Source organism: Bos mutus, chromosome 25 (genome assembly GCF_027580195.1).
Source record: "Bos mutus isolate GX-2022 chromosome 25, NWIPB_WYAK_1.1, whole genome shotgun sequence".
NCBI classification, from domain to species: Eukaryota; Metazoa; Chordata; class Mammalia; order Artiodactyla; family Bovidae; genus Bos; species Bos mutus.
In genome coordinates this window covers 7,224,000-7,251,543 of record NC_091641.1, presented here as the reverse complement: position 1 = coordinate 7,251,543, position 27,544 = coordinate 7,224,000, and the positions used below count along the sequence as shown (strand labels likewise).

General features: G+C 49.0%; 1 protein-coding gene across 1 annotated transcript in view; it reads right to left on the bottom strand.

Moving 5' to 3' along the window:
• The window catches only part of CUX1 (cut like homeobox 1), a 330,995-nt gene that overhangs the window by 119,375 nt on the left and 184,076 nt on the right, over positions 1-27,544 (bottom strand). Inside the window, 2 exon segments of the mRNA XM_070362072.1 lie at positions 3,411-3,548; positions 20,104-20,182. Of these exon segments, the coding sequence (XP_070218173.1) occupies positions 3,411-3,548; positions 20,104-20,182 (217 nt within the window).

Sequence of the window (27,544 nt, the reverse complement as noted above, 5' to 3'; positions counted from 1 at the left end):
TTAAGTACTTTCTTACAAAGAAAACAGTTCATAATTGTGTGCACATTTTGGAAGAAGCCTACAGACCTCCCTCCCTGGCTGTGGGCTGCAGCCCCGCTGTTTCACGAGTCATGAGACACATGGTGCACTGTGGGTCTGGGGCACGTCTCCCCGGCTGGAAGGGACCAGTTCCGGAGCCTGGGTGCTGACAGCACCCTCCTCCCTGGCCAGAGTCTGGCAGACCTGGGCTGCGTGTGCAGCGTGGATGACTTAGGGCCCAAGGGAGCCACGTTGGGGGGAGGGCATGTGCCAGGTGGCGGTGCTGTGAGATGAAGCCCCGTGGTATCTGGTGGCAGGGCCCCCCGGAAGGCCCGGGCTCTGCTGTCCACCAAGTGTGTGTTTATGGGCCCAAAACGGGAACACAAGAGTAGATGCAACGAACAGGGCAGGGTCCTAACCCAGACCTGTTGGTGGCTAGGGCAGCATCGCTCTACCTGCCTTGACATGGACACCTCCACCTCGCTGGGGGCGCTGGCCGGCCCCCAGCCAAGTACTGCAGCCCCATCTCCAAGGTGAGCAAAGCCCTTGAGGGACTACACTTGCTCAGATGAGGATCCATCACACAGGAGGCAGGACTGAGTGCCTTAACAGTCCCAGTACCCAACACGGTGGGCGCTCAGCAGACTGAGTAGGGTGAGGCCATGAAGGGGCTGCGACAACAGGGCCCCAGGCTCACGTGACAAGGTCGCCTGCCAGGTCTCTGCTCATGTAAGTGCTTGGACCGGTGGCCTTGGTCCCTCTGGGCTGTAACTCACGTTGGCTTCCACTCCCTGAGCTGCACGGACACACTGGCCCAGGCAGGAGCTTGACAGCCGGGCGTTTATGCCCACGTGACTTATGGAGAAAAGCTAGAAGCTCTTTTGTTAAAATAAGAAACTGGTGCTTTTCTTTAAATGGAACTAGGGGGAATCTCCTCAGAGGAGGAGAGAGGGAATTAAGACCAATGACCCTGGCAAGGCATCTGAGAGACGAACAGGGGGCTTCCTGCCCCTTGGGCTGGTGTTTGAGGCTGGGAAAAAATGTATCACAATGGTTAGTGATACACAAGCAAAGGGGCGCAGGCTGGGTGGGAGTGGAACGCATCCAAAACAGACACGTGACAGATCACCTCTGGAAACACCTGCATATTCTCTTTAGTCGACAGTCTACAGGCTGTAAACAGGCGGCATCTCTGCTTTGAACAACGGGTTGGAGACATCTGGGAAGCCCCTGACCCATCTATGCTCCTTCCAGGGGAGTTTGGGGCACTAGCTGGGAGCTCCACTCTGTCTGACAGGGTCTCTTCACCACCCCACCCCGGGGGGATTGCTTGGTAAGCCAGGGTGACTTGTGCTGGAGCCTCTGTCCCTCCTCTGCCACCTGGGCCCGGGGCCAGGACACTGCCCTGGGTGTGTTCCAGCTGTGCCCCTCTGTGTGAGTGGAGCGGGGTTGGGGTGGGGGTGCGGTTAGGTTAGGCGGAGGGCAGGGCGAGCAGTGTGGAGGAGCAGAGGACACTCAAGAGCTCTGTTCCCATTGCGAAGTGGTGGCAACCAAGGGAACCCCCGGCCTGGTCTGCCAGCCTCAGAGCCTTTGTTCTTAAGGCATGGGCTCTGTGTTTCTATTTTTTTGGCTGTGCCTCAGGGCTTGTGGGATCTTAGTTCCCCGACCAGGGATTGAACCCGTGCCCCCTGCAATGGAAGCGTGGAGTCCTAACCACTGGACTGCCAGGGAAGACCCTTGGGCTCTGCGTTTCATTTGAAAATGCCCATCAGGTGAGACTTTTGGGGGAGGTGATGGCCTCACACTGGGCAACTGGCCCCTGGGGTGGGGTGGGTGATGAGGCAGGTGGGGAGGGGGCACACGCCTTTCACCAGAACCAAATCATACTGAAGGAAACCCAGGTGGTGGATCTGTCCAAATAAGATGGCAGGGGTCGCTGGAAGGAAACAACAAGTGCCCCCCTGCTTTGGGTTGGTGCTGCAGAAACATCAGAACCAGAATTTCCGGGTTCTCTTTCCCCTGAGCGTGGGTGATTCTGACCAGAGCCGGGAGGGAGTACTTCTCTCACTGGACCCCCCCCGCCCACCTCCTAAGTCTACACCTCGCTCCCCAGCAGGACCGAGCTGTCCCTCCAGTCCACAGCCTCTCCGCTCCCTGTGGGGCCAGAACGAGGGGGCGTCCCCCAGGAAGGGGCCTTCAGGCTTGTTGCCTCACTGTCCAGGCCTGGACCTTCCTGACTCTTCCTGGGTCCTTTCCGTGGACAGTCCCTCCTCGTCAGTCTGGGTCCAAAGGTCTCAGAACCCAAGGATGCTTTTAATTTTTAAATTTTTCTTAAAAAAGCCTTTCTTTCTTTTTTAAAAAAGATTTCTCTTGATGTGGACCATTTTTAAAGTCTTTATTGAATTTGTTACAGTATCATTTCTGTTTTATGTTTTGGCCGTGAGGCAGGTGAGATCTTAGCTCTCCTACCAGGGAGTGAATCCACATCTTTTGCATTGGGAGGCGAAGTCTCAACCACTGGGACTGCCAAGGGAAGTCCTCCAAGGATGCTTTTAAAAATTGTCATCACGTAATTCCTTCTGCAGCCCTCAGGGGAAGTCCCTCAAGCAGGTTGCTCTCTTTTCTGTCACCTTCCTCACCCATACCCCAGACAAAACCAAAGAGGCCCATTTCCACTTGGACTTGGCTGAGACCTGCTGCAGCTGTCAGATGGGGCGGCGGTTTTTCTCTGAGACAAGGAAGCCTGAACTGGGACACATCTGCATCTTAGGTGTAGGAGAGAGTTCTCCGGTCTTCCTTGGCAGGAAAAGCCGGGCAACCTTTGCCCTCTCTCCTTGTTGACAGCTGGACAACCACACCAAGAGGCTAAGTTTTGTTTTCCTCCTTTAGATTCGCCATGAACAGGTGACCCTGACGAGGACACAGGGGTTCTTAAGTGTGGGGACGTGGAGCCTTCGTCTAAAGCCTTAATGTATCGGCAGCAATTATTAAACCACTTACTGGATGTGGCCCTTTGATCATAAGCTGGCTGTCTGACAGGTGCCACCCGCAGGCAACACATCCGTCTTTTAAAGGCAGACCCTATCACACGATGATTCAGGAAGAATTTTTAAAGACTCCTGATCAGTCCCATCAGGGAGGCAATAAAATCATATGTGGACATAGTGTGGAGGAAAAGTTTTCCTTCTCAATAGCTAAGTGTTATTATTATCTCTCTGTACTGACTCAGGTTCTTGCCCCACCTGGACTCTATGACATAGGTGACAATCAGAGCTAGTCCCAACAGTATGGGTAAATCAATTAAAAAAAAAAAGAAAGAGAAGAAAAAAAGGAACAGGAGAAAAAAGAAAGAAGAAAAGAAAACATAAGGAACAAATACATCTTCCACCAACCTTGATTTTTTACTTCAGCGAATTCCTTGTTGTATTCTTCGAGAGTTTCCCTAAGTTTTTGGTTCTCTGTCTCAATGTCGTGCAGGCGCTGCACTTTGAGCTGGAGCTGCTGCCCAAGGTCCAGCGCGGGAACGGGATCTGCAAGAGAGGGACACACGGGTCACCCTCCTCTGGACACACTTGAGCCACCCTTGCAGAGGCTCGGAGCAGGTCACCTGGCTCCCAGGCCGTCAGCTTCCCGGGGCCCCGCTGGGTGGACAGGGTTCATCTCTGCAGCCACTAAGGGACGGAGAGGTAGAATCCAGTGCGTGAGAATGGGGTGAGATTGACCATGGACTCCCTGGGATCTGCCCGCTGCCCTGGCCTGGTGTGACACTTGAAGGATTTTTCATTCCCTGATCTGCTAGGAAGAGTGAGAGATATACATGGTGGCTGGTGGGGTGGGCAGGGGCAGTGGGGGAACCTGGAAAAATCTCCCAGCACCCGCTTGGAGAAGGTACCAAAAGCCTCAGGTTTCTAATAATTCTTGTGAAGCTGGAAATGAGAGCTGCTGCCCAGAGAGCGTCTGCTCATCACAGAACACTTTTTATGGACATTTTCTCATTTGAGCCCTAGGACAATCCTGGGAGAAAGATGTGTGACATGTATCTCCTTCTTTTTCGCTGAAGTCGGAACTAAAGCTCAGGGAGGCAGGGTGATGCGTCCAGGTTTCCAGTTGGTTAGTGGGCAGAGGGCTTTTCCTGGTGGCTCAGAGGTAAAGAATCTACCTGCCAATGCAGGAGACGTGGGTTTGATCCCTGGGTCGGGAAGATCCTCTGGAGGAGGAAATGGCAACCCATTCCGGAATTCTTGTCTGGGAAATGCCATGGACAGAGGAGCCTGGTGGGTTGTAGTCCACAGGGTTGCAAAGAGTCAGAATGACTTAGCAACAACAGCAACAAGGGGCAGAGAGAACTCGGACCTAGATCTGTGTGATCAGTGATCATCCTTCCAATGAGGAAGGTCCCCTGAGGGGGGCTCTTGTAAGATGGTCATCCTTTAACTGATGAAGCATGCTCAGGAGACAGTCAGGATTTACTAGCTGGTGATCTGAAGACAGGAGAAACCCGAGTTTCTGCTCACGGTGGTTGTGCCTTTTGCGAGAGGCATACCTGGTGACCAAGCCATGGTGACCTGTACTGGGCCACTGAGCCAGCCAGCCAGGAGGCCACCACACTGCGAGTTATAGTACAAACAGTAGGAGAATGGAGATCTAGGCCAGGTATGAGAGGCCCTGCAGACAATTCAATGTGCTATCCACCATCAATGTTCCTTACAAAAAAACTGGATTAATTAGGTGAACCACTGACTGAAACCACCCATCCTGGCCCAGGCATGATAGTAACCACTTGACATGAATAATCTTCCAACAGGAGGTCCTGATAAGAAACTAGCAAGCTACCACCAACTGGAAGAATTCAGGAAGGGTCAAAAGGAGAGGGGAGACGCCAGTCCATACGTCCTACCAACCTCCCAGAATCCTCGTAGGAATCCACCTTGGCAGAGCGAAGTGTGCACCACCAGGAAGTATGCTGAGTTGGAATGACTGGCCAGAGACCTGGGAAGGAACCCCTTCACCATAAAACCTGAGACTGTGAGCCGTGTGGCAGAGCAGTTCTCCTGGGCCCCTACCCTGACGCTCTCCTCCTGGGTGTCCCTTCCCAGGGAAGTCTCTTGCTTTGTCAGCATGTGTGTCTCCTAGGAAAATTCATTTCCGAGTGTTAGACAAGAGCCCACTCTCGGGCCCTGGAAGGGGTTCCGGTTCCTGTAACGGATTTGGACCTAAAACCGGACACTGTGGTCATGGAAATTTACGGTACTAGTGAGGTCTTTGCCATTACCATTAATTTAGCACAAAAATGGAGAGATATTAAATGTTCTTCTGGCATCAACTGGGTCTTTATTTTTATTTCTGCTGCACTTATAATCCACCTGCTGGGCCCCAGTGGGGCACTTCCTCTAGGACTCTCGGGCCCTGTCAGAGCAGAAGCATACCCGAGTCTGCTGGGCTTAGAAGAGATTACGGAAGATATTTCTGGTATGGACGCCAGCATCACTTGTGAGACGGCTGCAAAGATTTAGTCTCTGGGTGAGGAATGCTAAACACCGAGCCCTGTGGATCAACAAGGGTATATATTCAAGCGCTCACTTAATTTTCAAATACCAGTGCCGTTAATTTTTCAGACCACCCCTGGTTCCTGGAAGGGAGGGCTCAGCCTACCACGCCTCAGTTGGCACAGCCACCAGGAGCCAGGAGCGCTCTGAGATGCCAGTGTCTTCATGGGGTTTACAAAACTCAGGCCCCAGGGCTCGTTCAGTACAGCGTCCAACACCGTCCATCACATGAAACCCCAGTGGCTGGGCACTGATTCTGTGCGTATATACAGCTTATGACTACATCACTGCTTTCTCATTTGTGGCCTCTCATGATTATTTTTATCAGCATTAAAATATTTATATTAAATTAGATCTCAAAAGCTATTTCAGGGATATGGTTCCTTGTAAGTAGGAGTGGTAATAATACTATAGAATGAACATCCTCAGAACATTTCAGGTGCAGTTTTTTTATTTTTAAATTTCAGTATCTTCCCTGGACACCTTCCCACGCCCTTCTCCTCTCCCACCATGGTCTCATGCCGGGCAAATGGCCTGAAGGAGATAAAGCAGCATGCCCTTGGCTCCTTCCACGTACGATGACAACTTGAACTTGAAACAGAGATCAGGGAAGAACTGAGGAGGAGAACCACTGTGCTTCTATAAAATTCTATGAACATCAACTCCTGTAGGTTTCCCGGCACAACTGCCAGTCCAAATTATATTTTTAAAGAGCTAAGCTAGTACACTGCCCTCCATCCCCAAAATTTCTGTTGACAACTCTTCCAGTCCCTTCCTTTTAAGAGGCCAGGACCCACTGTATCTGCTTCGAATAAAAAAATAGCTTCCCTCCTTTGATTCAGCAAGGAATTCAGTGACATATAAAAATAGCATGCACATTGTCAAGTGAAGGGTAAGTAGGACCTTTAGACACATTTTCAAAGCATTATATTGTAAATGAAAATTCTAGCACGCTCATAATTATTCATTATGGCATGTATATTTAATTTAACACGATTAAAGGTTAACGCCTAAGTAGCAAAACTGGTCAAAGAATAAAGAATGAACTGGATTCAAACATCTCTATGCATTAAACTTCAAACTTTACTACAGTACAGTTGAATGACTCAACGCCTACAGCATTTGAATATTGTTTTGGATTATGTAAAAGGCATTGCTAAAGTACCTCTCAGGCTTAACCTTTATTACTTGCATTAAAGGAACAGCTAATTACCACATGACAATATAATGACTCTAGCATGTTTGGGCTAGAGACCAAAACAATGAATTTCGGCATGCCAAACCCCAGCCTGCATGTTAATCTAGGGGAAATCATAGCTTTTTGTCTCGTTAATGATTTCCAATGCCATTTAAACCCCACACAAGTATTGTTAGGTCTTATTCTGAACGTCACAAGCCGCCCGTCTCAGCAGCTCCATTAGGGAACTGTCTGGGGGAGGTGAGAGCACACACCCATCCGTGGAACAGGAACACACGAAATCCCTGCCACCTCCCAGTCAACGTGCTTTACTGCCGCTGCCATGCTCCCGACGTGACAAAGTTGCCAAGTGTACTACAGCCGTCTCATAGTTCATTCCTGAAACGCTCTTTGAGGCATGTTATAGCTCATTATGCAACACAGGACTCAAAGAATGTAATTATAACAAACAACAACAAGACCATCGCCTGCATGTGTTCAGCACCTTCGCCTACGTACATGGGACATTATCTCGTTAATTCTAGCCGTCACAGCCAGAGGTCAGTGGGGAGGGGGCCCTGCAGCATGTCAGGCACCGGTGTCTCACCCAGGGAACACGGGGAGGAGAGAAGTCGGCCAGGCAAACAGGTATGCAAAAGTCTAATTAAGATTTCTGCTTCCTGGACCAGCAGCCGACTAAATTATACTGTCTCTTCAAGTACTAATATAACAAGTCTGTCCTAAGCATCTGTCTGCTCTGGGTAAGACACTGGGATGGACGTCCAGGCGAATCAGGCAGGCCCAACCTATCAGAGATAAACCATGTTCACAAACAACAAATGTAAAAGCAAGAAGGGCCAAATGGAAGACCATTTCCAGATGGAGAAACCAGGAAAAGGAGACCTTTTTTTTTTTTTTTTTTTAAGAGCCAGAGTTTAGACCCATGGAGACTTTGGGGCAGTAAATTCACATGGAAGGAACAGCATGGAGCTAGAAGCAGGGGAGGGCCAGGAGCAGCCACAGAAACAGTTCAGTCCAACTACTGGCACCCATGTACACACTCTATGACATCAGGACTGTGCCAGGTGCTGGGGGGACATGACGGTGAACAAGACAAGATGCTTGTTCTCAAAGACGTGACATTCTACTGAAGTGAGGGAGACAGACAGACAGCAAAACCAAACAAAACAGGGTGCTTTCAGTACTGCCAAGCGTGAGGATGAGAGGAGACAGTGCGTGGAGAATGGCAAATGGGTCCTGGAGACAGATGGACAGGGAGGGACTCTGAGGGGGTGACCCTGGGTTTGAGATCTGGATGTTGAAGAGGAGAGAATGTGAAGACTCTTGGTAGAGGGAATGGCCATGCAGGGGTCCAGGGGTGAGCGTGAGGAGGCACATATAAGGCCTAGAGAGAAGCCAGTGAGGTATGATGAAAGGAAGGGGAAGTGGCAAAGAACAAGCTGCCAGAGGGGGAGCCCTGAGTGCAAAGATTTAAAGAAAGATATGAACAAAAAAGAGAGGGAGAGAGACAATATGAAGAAGGATCAAACTGAATTTCAGAGCTGAAATTACTGTGTCGGAGACGCCCTGCTGCACGGCAGGCAGTGTGTCAGTCCCATAAAAATAGTGTCTAAAGTGAGCTAAGGGACTGAGTTTGGATTCAATTCCATTGTGACGGACATAGCCCTCAGAGAATAGGACTCTTGCAAGATGAGCCACTGCGGCATGAGGGAAACTGCAGTGCCACGAAAGGGTTTGTTGGTTTCCTAGCTGCAAAGTATTTAAGAGTTTTAAGCTTAAAGATGAGTTATACAATTTTCTTTTAAAAAGCTAAGTGTTCTAAATGAGCTGCCCTGTTCTGTGATGGCAGATGGCTATCAGTAATATGCTGCCTGGCAGACATTTAAAAAAATATAAACACATAATCTATGCCTTCGAAGTAAATGTGATGTTTTAATACTTAGTGGGGGGAAAAAAACTGCTTCTTGAATGAAACTCATCTACAGTGACAGCATTCTAAAAGTGGATATTTGGAAATGTTCCCATTGTCACATAAACTTATGGGCAAAGACAACATTGTCTACAAAAAAAAATCTCAGTGCCTCATATCAAACAAGAGGGAGTAGGGAGAAATGGTTTAGAGTGTGGGCCATACTACATGCTATTGAATCCCAGTTCTGCCACTTACTGGATGTGCAACCTTAGAGAAGCTACTTAATGTCTCCATATTGTACTCTCTTCATCTATAAATTGGGCATAATAATTATGCCAATATCATTAAATTGTTGTAAGGATTAATTACCATAATATGTGTATACACTGCCAGGCTTGGAGTTAACACTCAACAGATGTTACCTATTATCAATTAACTCAAACCTGAGGAAATATTTGTCAAAAGGAGTTTCAAACCCATTTGTTGATAATATAAAAAATACAATATCTTCTGACTAGTTAGCAAGAAAAATTGAATACCAAGGTAAATAAAAATTTACTAGCTGAACTTCAACTAATATTTTCTCATAACTGGTATGCAGCTTTCAAAGGTAGAAATCATGTTTTTGTAAAGATTGCTAATAATGTACTGCTTTGGTTTGGTGCTATGTATCTTTGTGATTATCTTTTCCAGCCATTTATGGCAGCCATTGAAACCAACAACAAAATGAACAGAACTTGGGAGATTTCCACTGCTGGCTCTGACAGATTAACTGGCACCAGACCTGACCTCTGGCCATAAACTGGAATACTAGGCAATCTAAATGAAACCACCATTTACAGATGTTGAACAACCAGCAGAGCAGGACGGTGATCCCTGAGAGAGGGAAACAAGTAAGGTGAGCCCTATGATCACCCTGACTTTCTGCCAGGAAATATTTCCTGGACTGCAGCACAGGCAAGGGGGAAACCCAAGCAGAGCATAATGGTCTTTTGGATTGAGAAGATAGACTTCAGAAGACCAGTAGGCTGAAGCACCTGGAATTTACAGGGCAGAGCACTGGAAAGGAAGGAGATATGCAGAGAAAGAGAGAAATCTGCAGAGGAGTAATCTAAAACCTGTTGATAAAAGATAAGGTACATACGTACACATCAGGTGAAGCTCCACAAGGCTCGGCAAAGAACTGCAAGGGAGGTCTAAGTCAACAAATCCTAGAGTGTGCAGAGTGTTAGGAGGCTTTTGAGTTACGACTGGCCTTAGAATAGAGGCTTGTTGAACAGCCAGGACATTCAGTGGAAGACAGCAAAGGGCCACACCAGAGTGGAGGGCTAAGCTAATCCTAAAGTAAAGGCTAGTTTGGACCTGTCCCCAAAGGCATAAAGCATGTCTCTGAATAACTGAGTTGATCTGCAAGTAATTTAACTGCCGCCCCAAATATTTCAACACTCTTAAGAAAGACAACAAAATCCAGTTAATAATTAAAATGTCCAACATCCAATCAAAAATTACTAGACATGCAAAGAAGGGAAAAAAATCAGTTAATAAAAACAGAACCAGAAATTATAAGAGACAATGGAAGTAGCTGACAAAGACTTAAACAATTATTATAAGCATGCTCAAGGATTAAAGAAAAACATGAACAGAACAAGGAGAGAAATAGAAGCTATGAAGAACCAGATGGAATTCTAGAACTTAAAATACAATATCTGAAATGAAAAAAAAAAAATTCCCTATAATGGCTTAAGCACATTAGACACTGCAAAATAAAAAAGATCACAGAACTAATCCAAAGATATAGTCACAGAAACTATCTAAATAGAAGCACAGAGAAGAGATTGGAAAAAAAAAGTTACTAAAACCTCAGCAACTTGTGAAACAATAACAATCTGACATACATGTCCCCAAAAGGGGTGAGGGATGTATTTGAAAGAAGTGGCAAAATTTCCAAAGAAAGCTATAAACCCCCAATCCAAGAAACTCAACAAGGTCCAGGCAGAATAAATGCAAAGAACACCAATAAGCAGTCAAATTACTGAAGAGAAGAATAAAAGGAAAGTCTTAAAACCAGATAAAAGAAGACTCCTGGGAAGACTCAGTAGTGTTGTCAGTTTCCCTGAAATTGATCTATAGATACAGTGGAATCCAGATCAAAATCCTGGCAGGCTTGTTTGTACAAATTGACAAGTCAAGTCTAAAATTTACATAGAAACTCAATGAACCAAAACAATTTTGAAAAAAACAGACCAAAGGTAAGAACTTATATATCATCTGATTTCAAAATTGACTAAAAAGGCACAAGAGTCAGGATATTATGATACTAACATAAGGATAGACATTCAGATCAATGAAATAATAAGCTGGACTTCAGTAAAATAAAAACTTCTGCTCTTTATATGACCAGAAACTGGGAGAAAATATTTGCAGGGAATATATTTGACAGAGGACTTTTGTATCTAGACTATATAAAAGTTAGAATTCAACAGTAGGCCAAACAATCCAATTAAAAAAATGGGCAGAAGATTTAAACAGATGCCTTAGAAATGAAGTTCTATGAAGGTCCAAAAGCATGTGAATAAAAATTTAGCATCACTAGTCACTGAGAAAAACACAAGTTAAAATCACAACGAAACACGCTCTACACTCACTAGAATGTCTAACACCTAAAGCACTGACAACAACACACAGCGTGGAGGACGGGGAGCAACTGGAGTCCCACACGCATCGGGCGAGGGGCCAAAGTGACACCACTACTTGGAAAAACCACTCGACGGTTTCTTGTCAAGCTAAACATGCGCCACCCTATGCCCCAGGAATTCTAGTCCTAGCTATTTATCCAAGAGAAATGAAAACAGACATCCACATACAGCTGTCTATGAACACTTACAGCAGGCTTATTCACGACAGCCACAAACAGTTCAAAAGTCCATGAACAGGTGGATGCGAAGGCAGATTGTTATACATCCACACAGTGAAACACTGCTCCCCAGTAAATGTGCACAAATAGCCCCCAACACACCACACTGAGTGGAGGAAGTCAGACGCATCAGAGTACCTACCCAAGGACCCCATTTATGTGAAACTCCAGAAATGATGAACCTAACCAGGGTTGACAGAAAGCACATCAGAGGTTGCTGGCATTTGAGACTGTGAGGGAACTTTTGAGGGGTTATGGGTGTTCTGTATCTTGACTGTCTACTGGCCATTGTATCAAACTGTATACAAAATAGGTGTTTTATTGTGTGCAGACTATGCCTCAATGAGGTTGATTTTAAAATATATGTATTTTTTACTGAGAGCAAAATGTTTTTTTGTACTGCTAATAAAATGTAAATTTTAAGTCCTTTTGAGTCTTCATCACATCCTTTAAATTCTGTTTTTAGTACATGACTGGCAATGTATTTCATACACTGCTGTAATGACACATGTACATCATTTAAATAACTAAATAGTATATATTGGGGGGTACAAATTTGAATTTTTTTTTTACTGTTGGGGGACATGAACAAAAGTAGCTCAGAAAGTCCACTCAGACCATGGACTTTGTAGAAAGAATGGACAGAGAAGGTGGAGTCAAGGTGGTGAGAAGTAACGGAGGCTTGGATTAGGGGTGGCTGACGGGGTGAGTGGTCAGATTTGGGTTGCACCCTGGAGGCTGGGTCAGCAGGACTCACTGATAGATAGCTCTAAAGTGTGAGAGAGGGAAAGGAGAGCAGGCTGACCCTGCCTCTGTGGCCAAACCCACTGTGTGCGTGGTGGTGTCATCTACTTTCCAGTGGCGGGGAGTGGGGGGCGGGGGGAGATGTCATCTAATTTCTGGTGGGAAGTAGTACTGTGGGGGACCAGCTGCTCTCCTGTGGCCACACGGCGTCTGCAAGCCTAACAGAGTCAGAGTCACCCAGGGCGAGTCTGGGAAACCCACACTCCTGCAGAGGAGAGGGTCTGAAGAGGAGCATAACGGCGGAGGTGGGTTCTGCGGGCACAGTGGACTCTTAGATGAGAGAGCTGGGCTGTGGAGGGAGATGCCACCGTCCTCTGAGCACACGTGTCTTCTCAGTGAAATGCGAGGTGTGTGGAGATCAGGGCTGAAGAAAGGTGTGAAACAGCACCTGTAAGGGGGATGCTGGGAATAAGGGTGGGGCCCGTCTGGGCTGCTCTGACCTTATGTAGAACGACCAGCGTGGTTCTGCAGGAACTTCAGGACACTGGTGTGGATGCCCTGGTCACTGTCACACCACTAGCCCCGAGGCAGGTATGTCCTGGGAGGAGGAAGAGGGTGCCACAACCACATGGCAGGAGGGGAGCTGTGGGGCTGGGAATCGGGGCTCTGATTCCATCAGGTGGCAGGGTGCTAGGGTGTGTGTGCAGGAGGGCAGCGGGATGCTGGCTGCTTCTGTTGTGAGGGACTGCAAAGACCCGCAAAGACTGACCCCCTGGACCCCAGTCCACCTGTGCGCAGAAGAGGAGGGGATGCGGCCCATGAGCGCCAACCCCGTGACGACATCAGAACGCAGCAGACGCTCCCTCCACCAGGGCACTCTGGGCTAATGTAATCATACGATTACATAATTAACCCAGCTGTCTCATTAAGAAAATCAACTGGAATTCAGGGCATAATTAGTCATACAGCAATTAGCATGCTGATGAGCAACGGATGAGAAGCTGTCTAGATAGCGCGTGTGCCAGGACCACCCCAGTCACGGCAGTGGGGGGAAGACGCCACCCCCGCCCCCACTGCAAGCCAAGTCACCAAGTTGCCACCAGTGAGCTGGGCCGGGGGCCAGGGACAGGAGTCCAGAGGGAGAACCCTGAGGGTGGGGCGGCAAGCGCCTCGGATGCCCATCTTGTCAGGCTGGCCTTTCTTCAGTGCATGTGCAGCTGCTTGCTTGGCTTGCAAACGTTCTGCTCCTCGGGACCCGAGTTTGTTTCAGGCTGGTCAAGGAGGGTGGAGAGGCGGCCTCCTCTTCCGGCTGCAGTCACCCCAGCACTGGTCAGAGCCTGACCACCCCCTGGCCCCTTTGGACCAGCTCTGGTCCTGCTGCCCAGCAGGGGGAATGGGGGCACCTGCAACCCACAGCTTCACTCCACAGCTGAGGCCCCGTCCCTCTCCTGTCCTATCATGGAGCTGGTGGTTGATTTTCACATGTGAATGGAGATGTTTCAGGAAGGTAACCTGAAAACATGCAAAGGGGCTCCTGCTATCAGGCTCCGAGGTTAAGAGTTCTCTCTGGAGGGACCTGGGCACCCGTGGGCTGCTTGCCAACCCTGGGAGCCTAGAAGACCCGGACTGGAGCAGCCTCCCAGGAGCAGGCTGGGGTGGCCACATCACATGGCCTTCAAAAATGCCACCAAGATGCATGTTGGTGAAAAGCCTGGTATGAGAAGCAAGGGGGTAGTTCTAACAGATCGTATAAGACTTCGCTGCTTTTTTTTTTGGCCAGGAGTCTTACTATGCATCCTTCATCAGGGGACAGACAGGAAGAAAAAAGACAGACAGAAAGGAAAAAAAGACTGAACAGCGCTTCCGGTAACTGATAGCATGTCTTCACTTTAAACAGCCTGTTGGGCACAAGGGACCGGCTCACTCTGTTATTCTCATGTGCTTGTTTCGTTGCTCAGTCGTGTCCGACTCTTTGCGACACTAGGGACTGTAGCCCACCAGGCTCCTCTGTCCATGGGATTCTCCAGGCAAGAATATGGGAGTGAGTTGCCATTTCCTTCTCCAGAGGATCTTCATGACCCAATGGCTGAATCTGTGTGTTCAGTGTCTCCTGCGTTGCAGGCAGATTCTTTATCCACTAAGCCATTGGGGAAGCCCTGTTATTCTTACAGAAAAGAATTAAAAAGCAGCTCTCAGAACGGATGATGGTCCTCTTTTACTTCTGGATGCTCAGATGTGAGGCCAATGGGGACCTTCTCCAGAAGAGACGGTTTTCTTAAATCCTGATGGAAACTTCCCGCCGCCCCCGAAGCAGCAGCACCCAGGAGCAGGGGCATCTTGGTGTGGGTGCTGCAAACAGAGCAGCCTCCAAAACGGGCTCCCTTCTGCTGGTGCCCTTTCAAGACTTCTGAAAACTAACACTTTTTACTTCTGATTGCAGGCCAGTCATCTGAGGGGAATGAAGTGAGCTGGGCCAGTCAGGAAACACTGTGCTCCAGCAGAGTTTCCTGAGTCCATAAGTGTTTTATATCACTGGTAATGATAGGAAACGGCAACCCACTCCAGTACTCTTGCCTGGAGAATCCCATGGACAGAGAAGCCTGGTGGGCTACAGTCCGTGGGGTTGCACAGAGTCGGACACGCCTGAGCACAAGCATCTCATTATGGGCTCCCTAAGATTTAAATCTTAAAACCAACCCCTCTGGGCACTGCCTTTGTGTTTGAAGGGTTTGGGTCTATAGGGCCTAAACCATGTCTTAGCAAGGACTGAGCGATGACTCTCTGTTGGTGTTGGGGTGGGAGGGGCCCAGAGAGAACCCAGAAGATGATGAGAACCAGCAAAGACTCTGTCAATGGACTCTACACTGGGGCAGAGATGTTCTGCAGCACCACTGCCCAGCTCTCCAACACTTTTCTTTCTAGGAACTTCTAAAAAAAAAAAAAAAACCTTTGCAGAGATGTTTGTGGGACTGAAAAGGCACAGTTGTGTTTTATACCAATTATTAAGTGTGGACAAATACTCCACCCATTACTGCTTACGTTCTTATCTGGTTAACCCGCTACTAAGGGCTATTCAGCAACTGAGATTGAGAGTTGAATATTTTATAAATGTATGCTCCCACCCCATCCCCACTCCCAACCCTCTGCCCCGATTGTAGAGATAGAGACGAGCTCATTGTAAAGAATCTAAAAAGTATCAAGAAGCAAGAGCAAAGTCACGCACGCGAGGTTAATTCCTGGCAGATTATGCATACCATGGTAACTCTACTCAGAACACAGTAAAAATTCCAGTTATGCAAGGGCCTTTAAGAGGAGATCATTCCAGAATGTTCCCAGCCATCTGAGAGGGTCACACTTTAAGAGTGGAGACATTTACTTCTTCTTCCGTTACAGTGAGGGAAGGAGGCTGCCTACTTCACCAGCTTTAACTGTGGGATATTCTCTCAAAGACGCTCCGCAGTCTCACACCACCCGAGGGAGGGCAGGGGTCACCTCTCAGCCGCATTTGCATCTTGGGTGGGTGGTGCTGGGCCTGGCACGTGGCTCCCAGAAATATAGGCAGAGGGAGTGTGTACTTCGGAACAGCACACCTTGAACTTTTTCTTGCACTGCTGGGGTCAGTGTGGTTGACAGTTGCTGACCTCTGCTCTCACCCACAAACATAGATTCCAGTGTACAAGGACGCTAGCCTCCCGGTCAGGGTGTCCGCTGCTGAGGACTCCCGACCCGGGGCCTCGCCGGGTGTCCTCTCCACGTCACGCTGCTGGCAGAGGCTATGATTCTTTTCCTCATGTGAGTGGCCATTAGCAAATTAATATAAATCCCTATCAGAGGTTATTAAAATAAAAAATTTTAAATATTTGCAAGTGTAAGCTATTTGTACGTTGATCATATAAACAATGATATAAAATCTGTGATAAGAGTCACAGATGAAGCCATTTAGGCTGATGATGTAAAACTATGACTTTACGAATCTCAATATAAAACTACTTTACTACTGCCATGACGTTGACAAGAAAGGCAAAGGCCACATTCAACTAGAATAATGATGAGGAACAATAATAGAATTGGTGACTGGAGGCTAACTTGGCACACTTTTCGCTGGTCTTCTTTTTAATTTTGTAAACCAGATAGAACCACATAAACAGTATTGTCATTTAGAGATGGATGAAGTAACACTGCATGAACTGGGTCCTGGGCGAGAGCCATCTGAGTAGCTTTCCTCCACTGTCCATTCCTCTCCCAGTCTACCTCCTCCAGTAGAAACCCAGTGACCTCACCTCTCCCTTCCCATACCACCTGGGATCCCTTTCTGATCTGCTTCCACACTGCAGTCAGACTGACTTTTTCGTTATGCAAATCTGATCACGTCATTTCCCTGTTTAAAATCCATCAATGGTCTGTCTGTGAGACAAAGTCCAGAACCCTTCGTCTACTCCAGCGGCCTGGGCCCCTCCCTCCTGAGTCACTGCATTCCCTGACTCAGCTCAATGACGAGCAGGGCTCTTGGACTACTAATGGTGTCCCGGTGTGGATGATATGGTTCGTGGCCACTCTCATCATCTCCCTCTCCTCCTCCTGCTCCCTGGGGCTCATTCACTGCCACCTCTGACCCTGCCCTGTCCTTCCCCATCTACACTCTCTTGCCCCGGGGCTCTGCCTTCAGAGCACTGCTCACACCTAAAATTCACTAATGATCTGTGTGATGACTTTTGGATGCCCACATTCCCACCAGACTCTCCAGTCCACAAGAACAGGAAGCTGTTTGTCGCACCTGCTCCTAGTCCATCCCTGGTACTCAGCACCGTGCCAGGGAACAGCATCCTCAGTGCTGACGGGGCTTCGGGGGTGCTCCATGGAGCCAAGGGGCACAGCAGGGGGGAAAGATAGCATACACTGGCCACAGTAGCAGGATGTTTCTGATAACAAGTATCTGGCAATAACCTCAAAACTGATGAAGGAATGAGGCACATCTGGTGACAAGTGAGAAGGGAGGTAAAGATGAGCTCTTAATGGTGGCAACTGTTCAGAGGACACAGCAGGACAATCGTGGATTTAAATGTTTACTCGGTGTCTTTGATCTAAAGGAGGTTTTTGGAAGGAGAAATAGCGCTACTTGGGATTTCAGATGTGGAAGCTGAGAAGAGGGAGGAGCTTGGTGACCTCAATGCTTCTTTTGAACAATAGAGCTGCACCGCTGGGGGAGGGAAAGGGCTGGGGCAGAGGGGGTCCCCTGCTCCATGCGTGAGGCTGGGTGTGTCGAGCTTGGGATGCTGGTTGGATAGCTACTTAACCCAACACATTCTAGTTGTGTTAACCTAACACATGTTAGCACCAGCCACAAAAACCCAAGGCCTCTGAAGTGCATGTGCTGGTGTGATGAACCCTGAGTGCTAAGGATCATCTAGATGCTAAGCGCAGTCATCTAGAGCACAGGCTCAGTAGCTGTGATGCACGGGCTTAGCTGCCCTGAGGCATGTGGGGTCTTCCTTATACTAAGTCACTTCAGTCATGTCTTACTCTTTGTGGCCCCATGAACTATAGCCCGCCAGGCTCCTCTGTCCATGGGATTTTCCCAGGCAAAGATACTGGAGTGGGTTGCCATTCCCTCCTCCAGGGGATCTTCCTGACCCAGGGACTGAACCCATATCTCTTACAGGTTCTGCACTGGCAGGCAGGTTCTTTACCACTAGCGCAACCTGGGAAGAGGGATCAAACCCATGTCCCCTGCACTGGCAAGCAGATTCTTAACCACTGGACCACCAGGGAAGTTCAAGTTGTTTCTTGAAACCGTAACTTAACACACCCCACCTATGTTTCTGAATTTGGCTGGATTGAAGCCTGGAGCCCACAGACAGTTAAGGCCCTCCGACTCTCCCCATTTATGTGACTGACCGTCAATAAATGCATTGCTATTGACCAGGCCCTTCCTGTAAGCCTCAGCCACATTATTACTTCATCTGAGCGATAAGCAGACTTCAAAACACAGGTTGAGAGCGCCAAGCTCCATTCCTGCTTTTCAAGTACTTGTTAGATGTGTCAGACCACAGCATTTGTAAGAAAGACGTACCTGGGAGGCAGGTAAACGTGATCTATGTGGCATGCAAATATACTCTGATGAACTCTTATTATTACAGAAAACATCAAATGTTATTTGCTCACACCACCTTAAATTAAAACTGCCAGCCAAAAAAGGACAATTATGAAGCATATCACCAATACAAGGAAAATGATGATGGAATAACATTAAGTGGAAAAAGCAGAATATAACTATATACTCATGATCAAAGTTCCTTAAAAATTATATATGTATATGAATAAGGACTGCTCAGGTAAAGAGGCATGCTGATGAGAAAAGTGGTCTCTTTTCTATTGATAGGCAGTGAAGATGGCAAATAACTGCAGACAAAGAAACCCAACGACTTGTTCAAGTGGCTTCCCAGTGGAGAAACCTCACTAAGGGAGGACCCAGGGACAAGCTGGACTTTTTTTAAAAAAAGAGTGTAGGTTATTTAGAAAACAAGAGCTGTAGGCTCTCTGGGTCTCTGGCAAAAGGCAAAGTAAGCTGGCCCCTTTCAACTAAGTCACTAACAGAGCTAGCACTGGCACAAGAAAACGCAAGCAGGTCCCCCAAGCCGCTGATGCCTGAGAAGGACGGCACAAGTGATTCACTCACCGTGGAAGAGGCTTCACATGAGCCTCGGTCAGAGTGTTTGGGAAACCCTAGGTGGGTACAGTTGAAAGGCTAGAATTTGGAACTAAGAGCTGGATAAACTCCTGAGATAGCAAAAGGGTTAGAACAAAGGCAATCCCTCTCCATCACTAGGCTGTTTCCCGACCTTATTCCATTTTACAGATGGGAAAACTGAGGTTCACAGAGGAACAAGGGATGTGGTCAAGAACTTATAAGGAGACCCTGGCATCTGGATCTCCCTGCTCCTTGTCCCAAGTGTCTAAGTGAGTTCTCCTGATCCTAGTTTGGTGTGGCCTCTGGCTCCCAGAGGGGACACAAAGCCCTCAGTGGACTTGAATTAGAATACAATACAGATACAAAGGAGACTTGTTTCTGCTTTGCTTTGTTAAGACAGTTCTAGCTGTGTTGGTGACGCACACCGGATTCCTAATAAGGGCACGCTTGCAGCTCTAGTGGGCGGGGTGGGGAGGGTGGTGGTAATTTGGTTTCCTTGGTCAGCAGAGGATGGCATTCGAGTGGCTCATTTTCTGATCTGAGTCTTTTCTGGACTGGGTTGGGACCCGTGTGATTGTGTCTGTCACCTCCCCATGGATTGAGTGGACCACCTGGGGACAGAGGGTTGATGGGACCAGTGGGGGCTCTAAATTCCATCTTGCTTTTCTAAAATAAGGAATGAGGAGCCATTATTTCTCTGAATGCCGTAGCAAGCGTTATTAAAATTGTAGCTCTTTATTGCCTTCAAAAGAGGAAACATCTCCTACACATTGTAGTTAAATGGGTTACCACCTGCCCTTTGATATGAAGTGAAAGACTTGGCCAGAGGTCACTGATTCCCTGGATGACCTGGGAGAGGAACGAGGCATGCGAGGTGCCCTATCGAAGCCATTCCTGAACACGGAATTGGTCAGCCCAGAACCGTGAACATCCAGGGCGTCTGCACAGTGCACACACAGGTTCTATTTCTTCTCTGTGAAACATGCAGCATTTTAAACCAAAGCCTAACGTGGCAGCTCCATCAGAAACACACCGACTCACCAGACACAACACCCATGGATGGGCTGCAAGTGCTGGGCTTACCTGGAACATCAATCAATCTCTTGTAGACATTCAAGAAGGCTGCCTCAGCTTCTTTGCTTCTTTTACTCAGTGCATCAATCTGAAAGGAAATGGGAGGAAGACAAGAAGAACAAAGAGCTCAAAATTTGTCAAGAGGTGATTTAATAATCATTGCATGTCTACTGAGTTCCCATGGCAAATGGGAGGCTGATTTCTTCATGGAAATGCTGGACAGCTGGGCCTTCAACCTCTTAGTGTAAATGTCTACAAACACATGAGAGGGAGAAAATCCACGGGCACCAGCCCGTTGAAGGGGAAGGAGGCAGGGCAGTCCCATCACCCAACAAAGTTGGGGCTCTCCAAGAGAACACGTTCTCTTTCCTTCTTCCAGCAGTATAGACTAAGAGCTGACACACGCCAGACTCCGAACTGGAGGCAGGGCAGAGAGGGACAGCTCTCAGCCCCAGGGGCTCGTGGTCCAGTTGGGGAACAGGTATGTAAATGAGTAGTGAAATCTCAGCCAGGGGACTTCCCCGGTGGTTCAGCGGCTAAGACTCCATGCTTCCAATGCAGAGGACCTGGGTTCGAACCCTGATCAGGGAACAAGATTCCACATTACCACAACTGAAGATCATGTGTGCTGCAACTAAGACAAATAAATGAATCCCAGCCAGGAAAGTGCTCGGTAAGCAGAGTCCTGGGGACACCAAGAAGGGGACGGGAGTTGAGCAATAAAACAGGTGACATCTGAGCAGAGTTCTCAAGAGCAGCTCACCAGGTGGAGAGGTGACACGAAAAGGGGAGGAACACATTCAAACTCCAAGGTTCTGAAACCTGCGAGCCCTTAGGTCCTCTCCAAGAATTTTCTGAAAACCAAAGACCCTCCTTCTAGAAACACCTGTAACACACACGGTTACACGCTCTACTTGTAGGACACTCATGTGTCCACCTGTATTCTGTCCATAGAATCCAGATGAAGAAACCCAGATGGGGCTATTACACCCCAGGGAATGTGGGGCTGCTGGGGGCGAAGTGCACGGATACATGGGTGTGAGACTGGCCAGGTGAGGGGGTCAGTGCACTATCTGGACCTGAGTCAGAGTGGAAGCAGGCCAGGAGGGGCAGGAAGGAGACGACCTTTCCCACCAGGTTGCTGCCTCTGCCCCGGTGAGAACGTGCAGGGCAGCGGAGTGGGGACTGCAGGAAAGAGGCCGAGCAGAGAGCCCAGGTCCAGCTGAGCTGATGTGAGACTCAGAGGATCCAGGAGTGTTAAGGATGGTGTCTCGGTTTCGAGTTTAGGCGACGGTGAGTTTCTGCCTCAGTGGCCAGGATCAGTGTGTCTCATGAACCAACCCAGCTGAGCTGGTTTCCCTCCAGTGAAAAGCCTATTCATCAGAGAAAGGTGATGTGTCCCCAGCACACCAGACACACATCCAAAGAGGCTCTGGCGGCTGGCTGGATTCAGTACGTATTTTGCTCCCCAAACACGTTTGCTCAGACAACAGATCACTTTTTACCCCTGAAGTGTGCAAGATGCTACACGCACGGAGTTCACGCTGGCTCAGGAAAAGGACACTAAATTATATATTCCTCTGTCCCCTCACAGAATTATACTCTGTCTCCAACGTTATTAAAGAGGCAAAAGGATGTGGTATAATTACAGGGACTCTCACCTGAGCCAACCAACAATTTGTTAAGGGCTGACAGAGGTCACCTGATTAAAGACGGGAAGACCCTGGGGAGGGGGACACAAGGTTTGTGGGAGGGGGAGCAGGGCCGGTCTCGGGGAATCCAAGGCAGTGGGAAAAAAGCACAGTGCATGGACTTCCAACTTCTACCAACTCGTGCTGCAAAATGCCTATGTGAAGGCAGTTGTTGAGGACTCAGACCCACTTTCTCCCCTAATAAAACAAGGTGGTGATTTGGGCATGTTTTCCAAATAATCCATAAGGACTACTTAAAAATGTCAAGGTAGTCCTCTCTTTATTTTTAAAATAAAATCCTTCCCCCACTCTGATTCTTGGCAGTTCATATTCATTGTATAATTAGAAATATATTAAAAAATAAAGAGGAAAATTAACCCCATAATTCTGCCATTCACCAGTGGAAGTCATTCCTCTGTCTGCGGTTCCCTTTTAATTTTGAATGAAAGGTACGCATGTAGGCAAACTATAGAGACAGTAGATTAGTGGTTGTCTAGGGCGGGGGACCCGGAGGATGATGGCTAAGGGGTGTGGGTTTCTTTTTGGGGTGATGAAATGTCACACGATTGATCATGACTGTAGTAAAAGTCAATGCCAGGTTTAAATGGGTGAATTATATGGTATGTAAATTATATCTCAATAAAGCTGTTTCAAACGTGTGTGTGTATATGTATTAAAATCAAACTGTATGGAAAATTTTGTACTGGGCTTTCATGAACATATAAAGTCTTTTCAGTGTCTATTATATAATTTGGGGAATGCCTTAGCAGTATTATTTCAGCTGTTCCTAACCACCACTTACATCAGTGTTTTGAGCAAAGAGAGATATTTGGAGTTGCCTTTCCAGATGTCTCGAGTTCTCCCTTCACTCCGGGCCTTTCTGCCACCTCCTATGCGCACTGTGCCCATGGGCATCAGAATCTGCCCCAGAAGTAGGGCAGGGGCCCCAGCTGCTTTCCACGCCTCTAGACACCTACAGACGCTTCTCTGCTCAGCTCCAGATCTGCGTCCCAGGAATTCGGCCTAAACCCACAAAGGTGGCTGCCTCTACAGGGGGCAGAGAATGGGATGTGGAAGGATCCTGAACACTGTCTTCTCTCTCCTGTCTGGGTTGTTGGTGGGGATGTGGGGGAGGGGTGAGTACCCTACACAACACACTTGGGACTGTTATGGATCGTACCGTATCCCTGTCCTGAGAGTCCTGACCCCCAGTACTCACGAACATGGCTTTATTTGGGAATAGGGTCTTTGCAGATGACCGTGTTCAGATGAGGTCATTAGGATGGGCCCTAATCCAACATGACCTTGTCTTTATAAACAAAGGACATCTGGACCCAGAGACAGTCATGCACACAGGAGAAGCTCACGTGAGCAGGAAGCCAGGGATATGGGTGAGGCACCTACAAACCAGAGATGGTCAGCAAACCACCAGGAGCCAGGGGAGGGGCCTGGAACAGACCCTCCCTCACAGCCCTCAGAAGGAACCAGCCCTGCCGACACCCCAACCTTGGCCTCCGGCCTCCAGACTATGAGAAGCACATGTCTGCTGTTGAGGCTGCTCAGTCTGCAGCACTTGGTTATGGCAGCCCTAGCAAATTAGTACAGGAACCTTGAACCTGTGTCTTCTTTGTGCTCTGTTTGCACAGATGCAGGAACACTCAACCCAGACTTGCGAGAACGAGGCCAGGCCGCTGAGCTTTATTATTAACACATTAGGCACCTGGGCTGAGGATTCTTAAGAGAGGTGGTGAGAGCGCCACGTGTGGGTGAGTTTCTCCTTGATGAAGACCCCCAAGCCTTCCTCCAAGGTTTCCAAACCTGGAAGGATTTGTTGATTCTGGCAATTTTGAGACTTTCTCTGCTCACTCACTCTTTTGACTCCTTCCATGGGTTTGGGCTCAGAGTTTGGGTGTGTCCTCCCCCTTGCCCAGCTCCATCTTTTCTGGGGTGGGCTTTCCCTTGCTGTGGCCTGGGGCTTCTCAATTCCATGCTTTCTCTTCCTTGAGCACCCTTTGTTGGCATCTATGCCTCCTGAAGATCTGGCTGTGCTGCCAGACACAGTGCAGGCTCCAGTGGCCCCAGGATGCCTGTGCCGGGTTTTCCTGGAGCCAGGCCGGCCGGCCTTGTGTGCCAGCCCCACCGACCAGGGCTGGGTGGGTGGGGGAGCCCAGAGGGGTGAAGTGCTCAGCACCTGGCGCAGGGAAGTGGGGCCCCATCTGTCCCCCTTATCATGTTGTGAGAGAGGAAGAGACGGCATCATCTTCATCCTCATGCCCTGAGCGCCTACCTTTGAACCAGAACTCAGCGTGGCAGCCCCTCGGCACAGGGGGTAAGAGGTTTGTGAATGAGAAGAGGTCTGCAGTGAGGTCTTAGGCACGGACTGGATGTCAGGTCCTAGGTTAGACATTCTGGCTACTTAATGTGCAAAGCTAGCCCGAGGCAGAGATGCTGTCTACCGCCCACACGCATGCAGGGCCACCGCGAGGAACAGTAGAGTACAGAGGGGCTGCTGTTGGTGGAGCTTGGACAGATCTGGAGAAGTTCTGGCGGTGCTCAGGCCCTGGGTAAAACCTGTTCTGCTCTGGGGATCCGCCTCGCCTTGCACTCCAGCCACACCCGGTTACTCCCTATTCCCTCAATAGTGAGCAGTTTCCCCGCAGCCTGGAAGGCGCCTCCTTGGAATGTTCCTCTGATCCTCCAGGCTCAGCTGATCCGTCTCTGGGCTGCCGGCCACTCCCGTCACCACATAGGATTGTCCCGAAGGTCCAGGACTGCAGACGAGGCTCCGTCGGGAGACCCAGGATTCCCTGAGAGCCTGTGCTAGGCTTTCCTCCCGATGGTGAGCACATAGTAGGTGCTGAATACATATTTATTGTGTGAATAAATATTTACCTACATTGGTCAACTGTTTTATTTGCAGAAGTGAGCACATGGTGAAGGGGTACAGCTTGAGGTCTATGAAAATGCTTACTATGTAGACAGCGCTGTGACTCGTCAGCAGGTGGGTGACCTGCTTCTCTGATGAGAGGCACCTAGTTGGCGCCAACACAGGGGAGCATCCTTTCCCATCACATATGTCCACGGTCTCCGGCCGGCCTCCTACGTTGTACTTCTCATCCCCACCCCACTCAGATGCCCACCCTGTGATTCTATTGAGAGTTTCCTGGATCCAACAGTTATCCTTTCAACATCACTTTTATAATGCTGAGTTGGGCTTTTCTGTTATAAGGATTAACATTCAAGATAAAGGTCTACAGAAAGGGGTTTTATTTTAAATCTTAATTAATATTTGCCTCCAGCAGGATGAGAACTCAGAGGCCAGGGCTAGAGGCCAAGCTAATGGAAACTGATGATGAGACTCCCGAGATTTAGAAGGGGTGAGGGAACACCCAACCTGTGGGCGCTAGCAGAGCTGCACTATGGGGCTTGGGGCGTCCTGTAGAGTGTTTGCTACTGCTCCCCCACCGTCTGCCCTCCCTGTGAGGGAGGGCGTCGCCTGTCTCTGCCCGTAGCCACATGACGTGTGGGGGCTTTCTGGACCACAGGTGGCAGATGGGGCCACGCGGGACGTAAGTGGTGGTGCCACGTGCTTCGTCTGCATGTAAGACCTAAGAGTGAGTGTGTGGTTCAGCTCTGCGTGCTCTCTCTCTGCTGTGAGAACAGCACAACCTCAGAGGAGCCACTTCTTGCACTGGGATCTCTGAATAAAGACATGTGGGACTTCCCTGGTGGTCCAGTGTCCAGTGGTTAAGAGTCTGCCCGTCAATGCAGGGGACGTGGGTTCCATCCGTGGTCCAGGAATATCCCACATGCCTCCTGCAACTAAGCCCGTGGCCACAGCTACTGAGCCCGAGAGCCGTAAAGCTCGTGCTTGGCAGCAAGAGAAGTCAGCGCAGTGAGGAGCCTGCACGCTGCGGCTGTGCTGGTCCTTGCACCACCTGAGCTCATGGTGAGTCTCCTTCTGTCCACTTCCCACACTGAGCAAGGATGCCTCACGTCTGGAAGCATCCTCTCCCCACCCTACGGTCTGTCCCAGGGCAGGTCAGCAGCACCTTCCTCTTTTGACCTCCACCCCGCCCCCTACCAAGCCCCCGCCAGCCCCCAGGTCCTGACTAACATGGGAGGCCTCCTGGGGTATGTCTGTGCATGAACAAGGGTAGATTCCAGGCTGAGAAGTCTGCGCTGGTCAAGAGATGCCTCGAGGCTCACTGGTGACTTTTATAACATTGAGGACCTTGGAAGATCAGGGTAGAGAAGGTAGTTTTCTACAGTTGAGAGCTTCGAGAAGGTTGGTAATATCCACCGCACTTTAGTCTAAGTAGTGTGGTGCTGGCGAAGACCCTTGAGAGTCCCTAGCACTGCAAGGAGATCAAACCAGTCCATCCTAAAGGAAATCAACCCGGAATATTCGTTGGAAGGATTGATGCTGAAGCTGAAGCTCCAATACTTTGGCCACCTGATGTGAAGAGCTGATTCACTGGAAAAGACCCTGAAGCTGTGAAAGCCTGAAGGCAGGAGGAAAAGGGGATGTCAGAGGATGAGATGGTTGGATGGCATCACCGACTCAATGGACATGAATTTGAACAAACTCTGGGAGATGGTGAAGGCCAGGGAAGCCTGTTGTGCTGCAGTCCATTGGGCTGAAAAGAGTCGGTCATGACTGAGTGACTGAACAACAACAAGAAGAAATGCAGCGTCGTGACAGCCAAGCTCTGGTCTGGTTTAGGGGCGCCAACTGCCCTAGTCAGAACTAGAGGACCCTGGGGAGGAGGTGTCAGTGGAGGGCAGGGAAGGGAAGGGCTTTGTGAGTGGAGAGGAACCAGTCAGGGTAAGTCATCTCTAAAAGGGAGTAAATAAGACCTCTTCACAGGCTTTTTGTAAATATATTTTTAAAAATGTGTGCACATTGCCAGCAAGTGGACTGAGCACTTGGGAGGCATGGAGCCTTGGTAGCTGCTGTTACGCTCTGCTTGTGGGCTGGTGACTCTAGCATCTCTGCCGGGGTGGCCTGAGTCCCAGGGCCATGACTGCTGCACACTCCACTCACAGTGAAAAGGATGCTATTCATTGGGTACCCTGAATGGGCTGCTGTGGATGCTGGACATAGCCCAGCTGGGCTACCCCCACGGCCACACACAGAGTGCCTTGTCATGCCAGCTATGAAGATGGACAACAGCGTGGACTTGGTACAAGGGCCCAGGGATCACCAAAAAGATACGAAACAGAATGATGGGCCTTGATGACTGCTCAGTGGGGCGTATTTTGAAGTGGAAATGGCTCATCCTTTCAGGGTGTTGCTCGAACTTGCCAGGCACAGGTGGTAGGCAGGGCAGAGGCACCTGGGGCCAGGAGATGGTACAGTGCCAGAAAAGCAAGGCTGAGCCGCAGCCCCTAAATCAGCCTCTCTGTGCCTCAGGGTCTATGTCTGCAAAATGGGGAGAAGAACTCTCGTGCTGTGATTGGTGATGGGGACTGCCATATGGGCAGTGCCATTGCTCAGATGCAGAAACTGACCAAATTGCTCAGAACCAAGCCCCAAGCAAAACCCCTACTCCAATATGATGACATCCCCTGCACAGCACTGGGACTGGGGGCCACGTGGCTGGGGGGGGTGCGGGTGGGAAAGAATGTATGCTTTGAAGGAATGCAGACTTGGGTGCTGATGGCTGGAGGATCTGGAGGCGGGTTACTTAATTTACGCCTGGGTCTCTTCATCTGTTTAGTGCATTGCTGAGTGGTTGTGAAATGAAATGTGAGTA